The 14,070-nt window shown below is 42.6% G+C and overlaps 1 protein-coding gene across 2 annotated transcripts in view; it reads right to left on the bottom strand.

Moving 5' to 3' along the window:
- sestd1 (SEC14 and spectrin domains 1) overlaps positions 1 to 14,070 on the bottom strand; it is a 151,742-nt gene that overhangs the window by 128,516 nt on the left and 9,156 nt on the right. For both annotated transcript variants that reach the window (XM_060928949.1, XM_060928948.1), the window contains exons 2-3: positions 5,981 to 6,043; positions 4,979 to 5,064 (exon numbers count right to left, since the gene is read on the bottom strand). In XM_060928949.1, coding sequence (XP_060784932.1) covers positions 4,979 to 5,033 — 55 coding nt within the window. In that variant the 5' untranslated portion in view covers positions 5,034 to 5,064; positions 5,981 to 6,043. The remainder of the gene's footprint in view (positions 1 to 4,978; positions 5,065 to 5,980; positions 6,044 to 14,070) is intronic.

Here is a 14,070-nt window from a genome sequence, read left to right on the forward strand (position 1 = left end):
CGCAGAGCATCTGCGAAGCCGGGGGGGGGCTACGCAGATGCCATCTGCGAGGACTGGGTTGTCAGCATAAATTGGCCCTAAGAGTTGGCAGTGAGAGGGGCTTTCACTCTTCTCAATGAATGGAATGGAAATTCTTACCCTTCTCATTGAATACCCCTCCCACTGCTAACCCTTTATCCCAAAACAATAGGACACATTTTTTGATGGCCAGTTAATTGTCCAAGTCAAAAGAGCAGATTCAAGTGTGTGTTTGATCCATTCCTCAGACTGAACAGAATCACCTCAAATGACCAAAATGGTTTGTCACAATGGGTAAGGTCATGTTTTTACACACATTCCAGCACAGTTATAACACTGCTTTTTACATCATTTATCTGTTTTCTTTTTTAGTACAATCATGACAGACTACAGAGATATTGTATCTGAACTTGTGCTGTATACAAAAAAAAAATAATAAGACTTTGAAAATACTGCTTAGATTTGTTGAAATTGACAAAATCAGAGCACACAAAAATTAGAGTGCCAGAAAATACCCTCAGACCCCAGAGGGTTAATGTGTTGGACAGTTCTTAACCCAATTCCAGTAACTTCAGTAATCTCCCTAGTAGTTTTCTTTGCCTGATCCAGGCCAATAATTTGATCTTCTGAAACACCATACCATCTTTTCCATGAGCACGGGACACGTCTTCTGACATGTTTGCTAAAGAAATGAGAAGTTACTCACTGCATCAGTTAGGGTTAAAACATTAATTACTGCAGTAATTATCCAACCAAAGGCTCCGAAGTATTTGCTTCTTTAAATCCAAATGGTAACTTTTTTTTGGCGAGGCAGAGGATAAAAAGTATATGCCATGTCACTCGTTAGTAAATTGCTGTGGTAGAAAAGGCATACAACACTGATGTGTGTGATCAGAAAATAACCAAATTCAGAGAGGGTACAGTAATTCTGTTTCGTGTCATGGATCATTTTCCTACATGATGCCCTTATATGTTTTAGTTCTTACAGAACTCGTACAAACAGCCGAGTGGAGTAATCAAGGCGACGTCAGGGGTTAATTTAAATAATGCTGCTGAAATGCGGAATCAATTTTCACCATTGAGCTGCAACGTTTATTTTGTTCTGCTGTGCTCAGAACTCCACTGGAAACAAAATATTCCTAAAAAAAAAAAAAAAAAAAAACCATCACTATATCCAAAGAAATCAGACGAGCATCGGCATGACTTTAAAACCAACAAGCACATGCCATTAGTGGTTTGAACGGTCATTCAAAATATCGCACCCCATAATCCATCAGCTTAGACTCCATTAGATTCCTAAGCAAGACAAGACAAAAAAGTTGTTTCCAGATGTCACTGCGGGAGAAAAACGATGGCTGGAAAAAGCCAGATTTTTAGAGGAGGAGAACGGCATGACTAAAACCAAAACGCACAGTTCAAGGAAAAGCATTTCTCAAGAACATGAGGCTCGTGAACGCAGTTCTACAGAGATGCACGTCAGCGATTCTTCAAACATGAACGTTCAAGATGAACAATCAATCAACAGGAGAACACACGACTACTCCTCTCGCCAAACTACAGTACCACAGCTTTAGATTAAAAACCATTCAGCCAAACGAGCGAGCGAGCGAGCGAGAATACAAATCAGATGAAGCGATAATTACACAATTGTCCCCTTCCTCCAAGTGTATTCAGGGAACTCCAGAAACGTGTCGTGATAATTAGATCCTGGTCACGTTTTACGACCTTGTTTTCAGTTAGAAGGTGCTGAATCAGACACATTTGTAGTGAATGATTTCTACAATAAATGAGAAAGCACGAATGAAGACGAGAGTTAAACTGAGGAAGGTCATTCAAGCTGAAGGCATCATTTAATTTTAACCGCACACACACACACTAAATCATCCTGGCTGTTTGAAATACAACACCCAACATCTTCTGCACCATATGGGCAAAAGTATGTGCACCCCTGACCATCACATCCATCCAAACTGTTGGTACATGGTTGTACAGAGCCATGAGGTTATATGGAAAACCAGACCGTCAGTGACGACGGAGCCGGAGTGAGCTACACCTAGTCCAGAAGGAACGATCTAAAGTGGGCCACCTTGCACAATAAATGTTGTAAGCTATATACAAACTATATATAGAAGCAATATCCACCCTAGGAATCCCAACCTATTTACCAGAAAGAATCCAAAATGGAGAGGAATTGACCGAGAAGAAGTGATGTTTGTTGAACTGCTCATTAAGGCTTAATTAGGCCATAACCTATGTTCCCTCTAAGCTGCGCGCCTGCGCAATCGCGCAGTGCTCCCACGCTCTCCGCGCAGAGCAACCCTATGCCAGCGCAGAGAATTCTGAATGGGTTAGCTTGTTAGCTTTACCTGCTTTCCTGGCACTCCTAATTTTTTTTTTTTTTAGAGTCGATATTAAAAAACTGATGGCCAGACACAATTATAGACAATAATACACAATAAAAATATTTTTCATTATTTTGTGTGTTATTACTATTAGTAAAATAAAATGTGACGTTGTAGCTTACGCATGGCACGTCCACCGGAACTGTTACGTGCCATCATGTTATGATTCTGTTGCTAGTGCTCGCCGTTTGAGTTCGGAGTGTGAAGCTGAGGTAAATGCAGCAATGGCGAAACGACCGGGTACGTCCACGCATCAAGCGAGAATAAAAAAAGAAATGTGAAGCTTTTAAACTGGAATGGCTGTCGGAGTATGTGCGCACGGACGGACAGGATGTAAAACTTGGGGACATTTTTTCGTTTTCGGGCTGCTCTGCAAGACGTGCTGCGAAGCCAAAGTAACAAGTGAGTTTTCGGAGTGAAAAGTATGGACTGAATGGAAGTTGGACTATCTCAAGCACCACATTCAGCAGAAAAGTCATTTGAATGCTGTTGGGATTGTACGGAGGCTACGGATAGGAATGGGAATTGGTGCACTACTGCAGGAGAGCGCGAAAGATCGAGAGAGGAGGAATGAACAGTCACTGAAGAAGTCTGACCGTGAGCAAGTCAAAATTCTTATCGACAACATTCTTCTCGCCATTAAAATGAATGCGTCAATGTTGGCAACTCAACAAATCCATGATCACATGGCGAAGTATGTGAGTATCCCAGAAAGCTGGCGAAGCAAAAATTATGCATTTGAATTCGTGAACTCAATCAACGAAATCGTGCAGACGGAAATTATGTGCAGTGTTAAAAATGCAGGGACACTTTATAGGAAGGTATTATTGCTATTGGAGTGATATTTGCCTCAACACACAAAAGTGATGGGTAATGGGTCTGCTGTATGGTACTGTACAGATACGGTATGGTAAGATTATTATACAGTTGGCCCGCGTGTATGTCTGAAGTTGCTCACAATGGTACAAGGCAGGTGCTCAGGGACTTGGCACATATGCTCAGGCACATGAAAAATTAGAGGGAACATTGGCCATAACTTCATTAATAATTGTAATGAAGCAAATCTGGGTAGAAGTTACATGCACCCTTGGTTCCCCTACCTTCATACCAGAAAAACTCAAAAATCGGTGAAGAATTGAGGGAGAAGCAGCGAGGTGTGTGGAAACTGCTTGTTAAGGATTAATTAATTACTCCATATCTTCATTATTAATTGCAATTATGCAAATCCGGGTAGAAGCCATATGCACCCCAGGCAGACCGACCTTCCTGCCAAAAAGAAAGAAAGAGAGAAAAAAAAAAAAAAAAAAACACATTGGTGAAGAACTGAGAGAAGTGATTTTCGTGAAACGTGGACGACACCAGACAGCACATGATGGCATAAACTCATCACCTGTTGGCTGGATGAGATAATCATCAATCAACGCCACTGTGGTGTGATAAAGTTACTCTGATAAAGTGCTTCACTTCTAATCAACACCAATTTGTACTTTTTAAGCACAACAGTATACTTTTTATCCATTTATTGCTACATTTAAATATCTATGACACATTATAGGAGCTATAAACAATCATTCCTTCACCATCACTCTCTTAATAAAAGTTAATAAATCAGGGGAAAAAAAAAAAAATTATAAAAAATACATCTCCAGCTCGTCAAGTTACTAAGAATCTTTAAAGTGCATATTCTGGACCAATTTCGTGGGGTTTTTTTTAATATGAAAGTATGTCCTTTTACACACTCATCCAGAAGGGTAATTTTGCACAAGGCCATCTGTTTCCAGCAGAAAAAAATAAAATAAAACGTGTCTGGAAAAATCCCAAAGGAGTCTGGAGCCAGGTTCGTGGCGTCGCCTGCGGAAGCGCCAGCAGGCTGAGAGAGCGTGCACGGTTTCCGTGCACAGCCTGTGTAGACCAAGTTTAGCAGCGAGCGATTTTGCATTGAAATATGGAATTGTCACCGGAGCGCAATGTTACTTCACCTTTGGATGAAGAATATAATGAGATGTCAGAATTATTCCTTACCCTGGCAACAGTCGACTTGTGAATTGCTGATTTTCTTGGGCTTTTTCTCGGCTCTGCTTTGGTCCTCGGCTTCCAGGTGCCACGCACGAAGCGCTCCCATTTCTCTCTCATTGTCCGGTCTTTTGGGAAACGATGAGTACTAATCCCATCATGATTGGTGTTGCTACACCCTCCTACGATACGTCTGTTAACCATTTTAATAATTACGTGATAATTTCTTCAACGTTTGCAGAAAACCACCAGGTCGTTTTCTCAAACAAACCAGTGCTGGCGTAGGATTCAGAGGGAGGCGTCCCGCACGCAACGTCACGAAAATCAATGTTTCCTGGGAAATCCAAATGCCAAGTTTTTTCAGACGTGGACCAATTCACCTCAAATGGCTTGATTTCAACTGAATTTTTCTGGTATTGCGCAAGGTAAAACAATTGCACAAAATGTGACAGATATTTGACCAAAGTTTAATATAAAATAGAAGAATTACATTGATCTTGCTCCTGAATTTACCCGTGACGTGCAGACCCGTCTTCATTTATTACCTGACAAAAACGCCAATTTCTTTTTCAGTACAGGTAAAATGGTGGAGGCCTCCATGCTGGAACGACTCGCTCCTCAAATCAGACAGCTGAAAGAGACAGAATTCACAAAAGCATCATATTAATATGTCTAGAAGCACAAGTGCAACTTATCTACATCTTATTTCTAACGCATTCAAAAGCAAAGCCATGGGGTTACGCTTGGGGTTAATGCTGACCACACTCAGAGCAACTGAAATGGACGTAAAAAAGATAAATCCATATCATTCCAGCCTCAGTGATATCACCAGAGCTCGCCATTTCTCAATTCCCGCCTCCATGTTCTCGTATTGCTCATCGGATTAAAAATAACAGCTTTGTGATTTTACTTATGATCAGGTATGTGGGGAAAGAATGAATGAATGAATAAATCATCCAGCTGGAACCTGGTTAACTGGATGGATAACCAATGGAAACAGCAGGGGTTGGGCTTCCTGGTGCCCAAGACTCTGATAGATTGTGCAGTGGAAATGTCAGAGTGTTATTGGCAGACAGAACTCCAATAAAAGATGTCGGTATGCACAGAAACCTGGAATGACGCTTTCCAACACTAATAATGGTATAAAACAATATTGGTAAAAATCAAAGTGATTTTGATTTGAACAAAAACATCCTTGGTGAAGGCAGGGTCGTTTATTTGAGCTGAAAAATTTCAATGACTGTGCCAGAAATACCAAAGTCCCACTCGGCTCGATTACACAGGAATTAACACATGGGTACTGAACAGAGAGGGAATAAAAAGTGCACTGTGGCACACAGTTTCAAGAGAAGCATTTTTCCCCCTCAAAAAAAATCCTTCATCAGCTGTGCAAGCAAAGTGCTCTGAAATCTGTGGAGTCATGGAACAAAGCGTTCCGCTTGCACAGCTGAAAGAGGTCACATCCCAAACTACCTCTGTGTCTTTAGCTCTTGGTATCAGTCCATTAGTTTAATATAAAAACTCCGTTCCGCCCGCGTGTGCCTCACCTCAAATCGTGGCCTGGAACAGTTCAGATCATTCTCTCATGCGTTTCCTTCGTGGTCCATGTCCTGTCAGGAGCAGAGAGGAAAGCAGAACACGGTTCAGAACAACCAACCCGAGTCGTCTTTAATTGCTTGGCAGACAGAAACAAGCTGTCCCGGTCTACTCTGTGCTGTAATCACTTGTTAGGTTTGAGATAAACAGCCGAGACAGAAAAGCCTCGTAAGCATTTGTTAATCATTGGCGTGCTCAGGAGGTGTAGGGTAAAGCGCCAGATCATTAGGGAGGGAGGTTCAATAATTAATTTTGAGAACAGCATCAGGATTCATAAAACCGGTCAAAGGTTTTGCAACTCCGTACAACCTGTTGGTAAACGACGGAAGATTTAAAATCTCATTAGCCAACAGTTATATAAACAGAATCGAAGGAAAGATAACTCCATCAGGGCACGACACATTCATCTTCTCATAACTGAGGTACGAGTGAATCAGGTCCAGCAGCGTTATGGAGATTTAAAACGCCTTGGAGTCAGTCAGTGCTCGGTCCATAAATCTCTCCAGGTGCTCAGAATGAGACACTGATAAAGACTACACAGCGAGCATGAAGGGGGGGGGAGCTTTTTCCTCTCTTCACTGCTGAGCATCACACTCAACAACGTCTGGAGCAAATTTTACAGAGACCCACCACCAAAATCTTCTCTGTTCAGCAGTGGTTGTATGGTGCGTGTCCCTTTCTTTTGGATTTTAAAAAAGAAAAACGGACTGGAAACATACTCACACTATTCACAACGCATCGATTAGAATCACGGTCACAAAACAACTTTACAGACAATTAAAGACTTGAAACAGGAGATCATTTTATCCCTGATGAACAAGCCTGTGGCGACGGTGGCAAGGAAAAACTCCCTGAGACATCATGAGGAAGAAACCTTGAGAGGAACCAGACTCAAAAGGGAACCCCATCCCTCATCTGGGTGATAACAGATAGCGTGATAAAAAAAAAAAATTGCTTTATAACTGTGTAACCAGGAAATTCGTTCTAGTTTTAGCATTATGTTGGTCTTCTCATAGATTGCTAAGTGGCTGAAGCATCCTGAAAACTGCATTGCATTCTGGGCAGGGCTTTGAACTGGTTCAAGGAACGAAAACGAAAACTTTTTCTATTTGACATGGAACAGAAACGAAACCAGAAACTTTATTATTTTTTATGTTCCGGAACAGAAACGCTTATTAAAAATAATGGTAACCGGTTAATACCGGTTTTTATTTCATTCCTGAAAGTTTCCGTAGCCTACAAATAAAAAAAGTCATTCTTCTCCTGCACAAGTTTCTATGACCCGCTGGGGTTCACTTCCTGTGTGACGTTCGCTGACTGAATGGAGAGAGCGGGAGCGTGGACTACTATCACGTCTCCACATCTTAAATAAGAGGTAAATATTGCAGTCTATCGTTATTCAAAAACGTCAATTTCAAACACGATATCAATATATTTGTCCACGTTAATGAGAGGCTCGCGAACATTAAATGACGTTAACCTCTGTTAGCCTATCAATGCATAGGGCCTGACTAGCCTTTGGTAACACACTAAACGAATTCTCTTTCATTTTTGGCACTTTTTCTGTTTGTGTAGATGGGAAGACATACTGAGAATCCAAATCGCCAACATTTGAAATAATAATTGTTTTGAATTATTTCTTGTCTTATTTAATGAAGGTTGTAATAGAATTAGCCTACATTTGGCTTAAGCTGGATGAGACAGAGACATAATTTTATAGCCATTTGTTAAACAGCTGACAGGGAACGTAATTAACCGTTCCGGGAACGAAATTTTTTTGTTCTAACCGGTTCGGGAACGTCTATTTAATGGTGGAACCCAAAACCGGAAACGTTAAAATTCCGTTTCTGTTCGGAACGAACCAATAGGAAAAAAATTCTGGTTCAAAGCCCTGATTCTGGGACTTTAATCCCAGAATTTGCACTAACTTTTTGAAACTTTGCTGTTTCGGATCGCTACATTTTCCTCCTATTGATCTCCAGTGTAACTGCGCTAACCATCACAATGTCCTTGGGAGTTTCTTGGGAACATTACAGTTGTGGTTTCCCCCATTTCCTGGATTAAGGTTTTCTCCTCTCGACCATTCACACCTATGGACACTTTCAAGTAGCCAGTGAACTTAACCTGCATGTGTTTGGACTGTGGGGGAAACCGGAGCACCCGGAGGAAACCCACAGACACCGGGAGAACACGCAAACTCCGCACAGAAAGGCTCACCGGGCTCGAACCCAGAACCTTCTCGCTGCGAGAGGACAGTGCTTCTCCATTAGTCAGTATAGGGAAAATAACGGAACCTCATTCAGCTCTGTTCATAAACAGCACATGAACACGACCAGGTTTGTTCTTTATAACGCTAGCGAGTTTATTTTAAATTAAGTGCATTAACCTGCTCCACGGATCGTCAGGCTGCAGTGGAGAAGTTTTGTTCCCACTCTTCATTGCACTAGAGTGACTTACTGTCAATGACCAAAGAGCTGTTATTTCCACTTATCCAGCATGTTCTATGGACCCTTTTCACGTGACGTCACGACAAACGCGGCCGCCATTTTGGACGTGTACTACCAGTAGTTTACCACAGCCAACATTGAGGAACGGCAGCAAAGAAAGTTTTTACTTTCAGCAAGACTTCCATCATGCCACTATATTGTTGTGCACCTGGATGTAGTAACCATCAACAAACAAGGCAAGGGTTATCATTTTATCGGATCCCGGTAGATGGATAGCGGCCATAAACAGATTGGCAGCCCTCGGCATACCAACGCTTGTGTAGTGACCACTTTGTTGGAGGTAAGACGAATAAAATTAGCCAGAAAAGGCATTACATTGCTGTTAACATTCTGTGGCGGCGAGTGTGTAACCAAATAGGCTAAAATAACCCATTGTAACCTCTTTGTTCTTCTGTAGTAGCTATTGTTGACTAGCTAATGTCAACAAGTAGCTGGTATGTTACTGTAGCAATGTTTACGTTCAGTCATTTGGATGACTGTTAAAACCTTTCAGTCTCAAGTTTTTCCTTTGCTGTATTTACTAGTTTACTGTAATTATGATCCGGCAGCTATTTACACCGGATCCAGTATAAATAGCTGCCGGAGCCAATGTCCAAGGTTCCGGAGCGCGCGCTGGCTTGCTCCCCCTCAAATTAAGCAGCGCGCGCCGGCTTGCTCCGGAGCAAGCCGGAGCGCGCTCTGTAACCTCGGCCGGAGCACTCCTGGAGCAAGCCGGAGTGCCCTCCGGAACCTCGGCCGGAGCACTCCTGGAGCAAGCCGGAGCGCCCTCCGGAACCTCGGCCGGAGCACTCCGGGAGCAAGCCGGAGCGCGCTGCTTAATTTGAGGGGAACCTCGGCCGGAGCACTCCGGGAGCAAGCTGGAGCGCGCTCCGGAACCTCGGACGTTGGCGTGTATGTGTATGGCGATGGGTTTTTAATGACATAGGTATACAGATCATGTGGGCCGAAGTCAGGTAAAGACGAGGGCTTCGTGTACTTCCGTACATCAGTGAACAATCCTGGTGGAAGCAGGTAAACGTCGTTCTCTAAGCCTGCTAACCTCAATTTTTGCAAATACCTGTCCCTCTGCTCGCCCTGTAAATGCCCTACGTCGCTGGATAGTGAAGGTGTTTTCTGCATCTCGCTCCTTTTTCTTTTATGTTTTTCGTTTGTCGCCTTCCTCGCATTCAAACTGATTCGAGCCAAAGTCCACTACATGTCCAAAATGGCGGTCGCGTTTACGAAGGTCACATGACTGAAAAGGGTCCATAGACATGCTTCCCCCTCAGTGAACATGCCGTGTTGTGTGTTTGAGATGTTGGAGGAAGATGCCGTCTGCAGTCCGCGTTGCACAAGGCATCACAAAATCATATCCAGTTTAAGGCAGAAATCCCTGGCGACTGATAAAGGACCAGCAGCACATTTTAACAGTTGTAATGATAAACAGAACATTGTTTTGCTGTTCCTTCCTTCATGTCATCTGTTCATTGGTGAGACGAGCCACATTAGAGACTTGCGTCACATCGTATCAGATGTTGGTACTGGAGCCTTTTTACAAGGACGAATTAAACAACAGTATCAGAACAATCCCAGTATCAGCTAAACTAAGGAGTTGCTTCATTTACAAACGGGTTTGAGAGAGAAATTCACAATCACTTCTTTTGCTTTTTTCGTTTATTTTACAAATTGATCTGAGAAAGCTTGGAAAACAATTGTGTTCTAATATATTAAAAATGTTACTGCATAGTCAGATAAGCCACATTTAAATGAACACAGTACACGTGATTTTATTCATTTTCACACTCCTCTCTCTCGAAACAGTTCAGCAAAAATGAACAAACTTACCCATCAATCAGACTGGTGCTGTATTTCAGATCGCAAAATTAAAGTACTGAGACGGTTATTGAGAATAAGCACTAACTGGTTTTTCCTATTACAGTTAGTGTTCGGATTTTAAAAACGTCTCGGCACCCCTTTTAAATTTGAGACGCAGCCCATGACAAAAATCATGACGACAGCAAAAAGCTTTAAGATTTCAGCATCCAGTTCGACTGAGAAACCTCACAGAGTTGTTCTGGCTCTGACCAAACATGCCATCTACAGGAGGTCCAGTTTAAATCTCACCTATGTACATAATGCCGCTTTTCCACTACCAACGCGGCTGAGTCGGGCTGAGCCGTGCCGTGCTGAGTTGGGCTGTTGGAGTTGCATTTCGACTACAACCGCGCTGAACCGTGCTGGCTGGAAGTGGGTGGACACATTGGGTGGAGTTAGCGAAAGTGGGTGGACATCACGTGATGTCGTTAGGCGGCGCAAACAGTGACATCAGTGACCTTTTAAGCGGTAGTCTCACGACCCGGATAGTAAACAATAAACATGGAGGACATGGAGTCGTTAGTGTTGCTGGTCTTGGTGCTGTGGCTTGTTGTCACCGACAACGCCAACAGATACTGGCAAGAGCGTATAGATGAGGCGAGGCGCATAAGGCTTCAGAAATTCTCGTAATTCGTAATTATTCTTCTTCCGGGTTTACAGATCCCAGCGTGCTTGCGGGGCGTGTGTGGGCATGTGAGGACACTCCTCCTCACCAATCAGTGCACAGGGGAGTGTCTCCTCACGCCCCTAGCCCCACTCGGCTCGGTTTGGCTCGCTTCAGCCCCACTCAAACCGTGCGAGTTTTGGGTGCTAAGCAGGGGTGAAGCGAGCCGAGTCGTGCTGCTCTGAGATAGTCGAAACGCGAGCCGTGTCGAGCTGAAGCGAGCTGAGAAAGGGTAGGGAAAAGGACCATAAGATACACATACGCAAGTGTGTGAGAACAACGGTCACGTTACAGCTGCTCCTGCACTCGTACACAAAATCGGTGGTTGTCAAAACATGGACAAGTCACAAACTACAGAAACAAAGGACAGAAAATATGGAGAAGTGGTTATGGACAAACACAGATGGTTAATTTTCCCGGACGTTGCTACGAATCTACAGAACGACACAGACGTCACAAAGATCGTCTTCACAGTGACGGTATCCGCCGATGGTAGCAACATGATGGAGGTAAAAGCAGCAGATAAAGTCAAGCCAATACTCACTAATCAGCAGACGAGTCTTTCCGTAAGAGATGTTGAACATTTAATAATGTTCTCTCCACATTCAACAGGGTTTTCATTAGTAACCAAATGCCGATTGAAATCATTGGTTGTAATGACGTCTGAATATGTTGTTTTTCGACCAAATGCAATTTTCCCATAATTGTTCGAACTTTCTCGTTGGACTTATTTGATAAGGAACACCGTTACTTGCGTGCCGTTTGGTTGCTGAGGCTGTGTACGTGTGACTAGATAAAAGGTGGGAACAAATTGGCCAATCCTTCTTATATCGTCCAATCATTTAGCGCATATTAAATTATAGCATATTACGTGGTTCCCACATGGTATAACTCCGATTCCAAAAAAGTTGGGACAAAGTACAAATTGTAAATAAAAACGGAAAGCAATTAATTTACAAATCTCAAAAACTGATATTGTATTCACAATAGAACATAGACAACATATCAAAATGTCGAAAGTGAGACATTTTGAAATTTCATGCCAAATATTGGCTCATTTGAAATTTCATGACAGCAACACATCTCAAAAAAGTTGGGACAGGGGCAATAAGAGGCTGGAAAAGTTAAAGGGACAAAAAAGGAACAGCTGGAGGACCAAATTGCAACTCATTAGGTCAATTGGCAATAGGTCATTAACATGACTGGGTATAAAAAGAGCATCTTGGAGTGGCAGCGGCTCTCAGAAGTAAAGATGGGAAGAGGATCACCAATCCCCCTAATTCTGCGCCGACAAATAGTGGAGCAATATCAGAAAGGAGTTCGACAGTGTAAAATTGCAAAGAGTTTGAACATATCATCATCTACAGTGCATAATATCATCAAAAGATTCAGAGAATCTGGAAGAATCTCTGTGCGTAAGGGTCAAGGCCGGAAAACCATACTGGGTGCCCGTGATCTTCGGGCCCTTAGACGGCACTGCATCACATACAGGCATGCTTCTGTATTGGAAATCACAAAATGGGCTCAGGAATATTTCCAGAGAACATTATCTGTGAACACAATTCACCGTGCCATCCGCCGTTGCCAGCTAAAACTCTATAGTTCAAAGAAGAAGCCGTATCTAAACATGATCCAGAAGCGCAGACGTCTTCTCTGGGCCAAGGCTCATTTAAAATGGACTGTGGCAAAGTGGAAAACTGTTCTGTGGTCAGACGAATCAAAATTTGAAGTTCTTTATGGAAATCAGGGACGCCGTGTCATTCAGACTAAAGAGGAGAAGGACGACCCGAGTTATCATCAGCACTCAGTTCAGAAGCCTGCATCTCTGATGGTATGGGGTTGCATTAGTGCGTGTGGCATGGGCAGCTTACACATCTGGAAAGACACCATCAATGCTGAAAGGTATATCCAGGTTCTAGAGCAACATATGCTCCCATCCAGACGACGTCTCTTTCAGGGAAGACCTTGCATTTTCCAACATGACAATGCCAAACCACATACTGCATCAATTACAGCATCATGGCTGCGTAAAAGAAGGGTCCGGGTACTGAACTGGCCAGCCTGCAGTCCAGATCTTTCACCCATAGAAAACATTTGGCGCATCATAAAACGGAAGATACGACAAAAAAGACCTGAGACAGTTGAGCAACTAGAATCCTACATTAGACAAGAATGGGTTAACATTCCTATCCCTAAACTTGAGCAACTTGTCTCCTCAGTCCCCAGACGTTTACAGACTGTTGTAAAGAGAAAAGGGGATGTCTCACAGTGGGAAACATGGCCTTGTCACAACTTTTTTAAACATTTGATATGTCATCTATGTTCTATTCTGAATAAAATATGGAATTTTGAAACTTCCACATCATCGTATTCCGTTTTTATTTACAACTTGTAGTTTGTCCCAACTTTTTTGGAATCGGGGTTGTATGTATGGGAGTATGGACAGTGTGTGTGTGTGAGAGAGAGAGAGTGTATGGTCAGTGTGTGTGGGAGTATGGTGATTGGGTGAGAGTATGGTCATTGTGACAGTATGGTCATTGTGTATGGGAGTATGGTGACTGGGTGAGAGTATGGTGATTGCAAGAGCAAATACAGCCCCAATTACATACCGTATAACGGCGCCCAAATTACGGGCTTGTCAAAAGGCCCAAAATAGAACATACAAAAATCGCCCAAATTAGAAGAAAAAAATCCTGTTTCATAAGGGTGGAGAACCCAAAATATTTTTAAATTATTGTTAAACGTCATTTTTTGGCATATATATATTTCAATTTGTTGTTCAGTCGCTTCATAACATGAAGTGAACATGAAATGTGTCTAGCGATTACCGTAAACCGAGACTGAGTCTCTGACATCTGAATGTCCTAAAATATACTTCCTTTGTTTATGTTGTGAAATTCTCAATGATTCATGATCACACATGGCTGTCGGTTTGTGATAATTCTAAGAGTAATAACTTTGTGTTGTTGAATGACATACCAATTATACTACTGGACCTATTATTAATATATGTAAA

Source organism: Neoarius graeffei, chromosome 9 (assembly GCF_027579695.1).
Source record: "Neoarius graeffei isolate fNeoGra1 chromosome 9, fNeoGra1.pri, whole genome shotgun sequence".
Classification (NCBI taxonomy): Eukaryota; Metazoa; Chordata; class Actinopteri; order Siluriformes; family Ariidae; genus Neoarius; species Neoarius graeffei.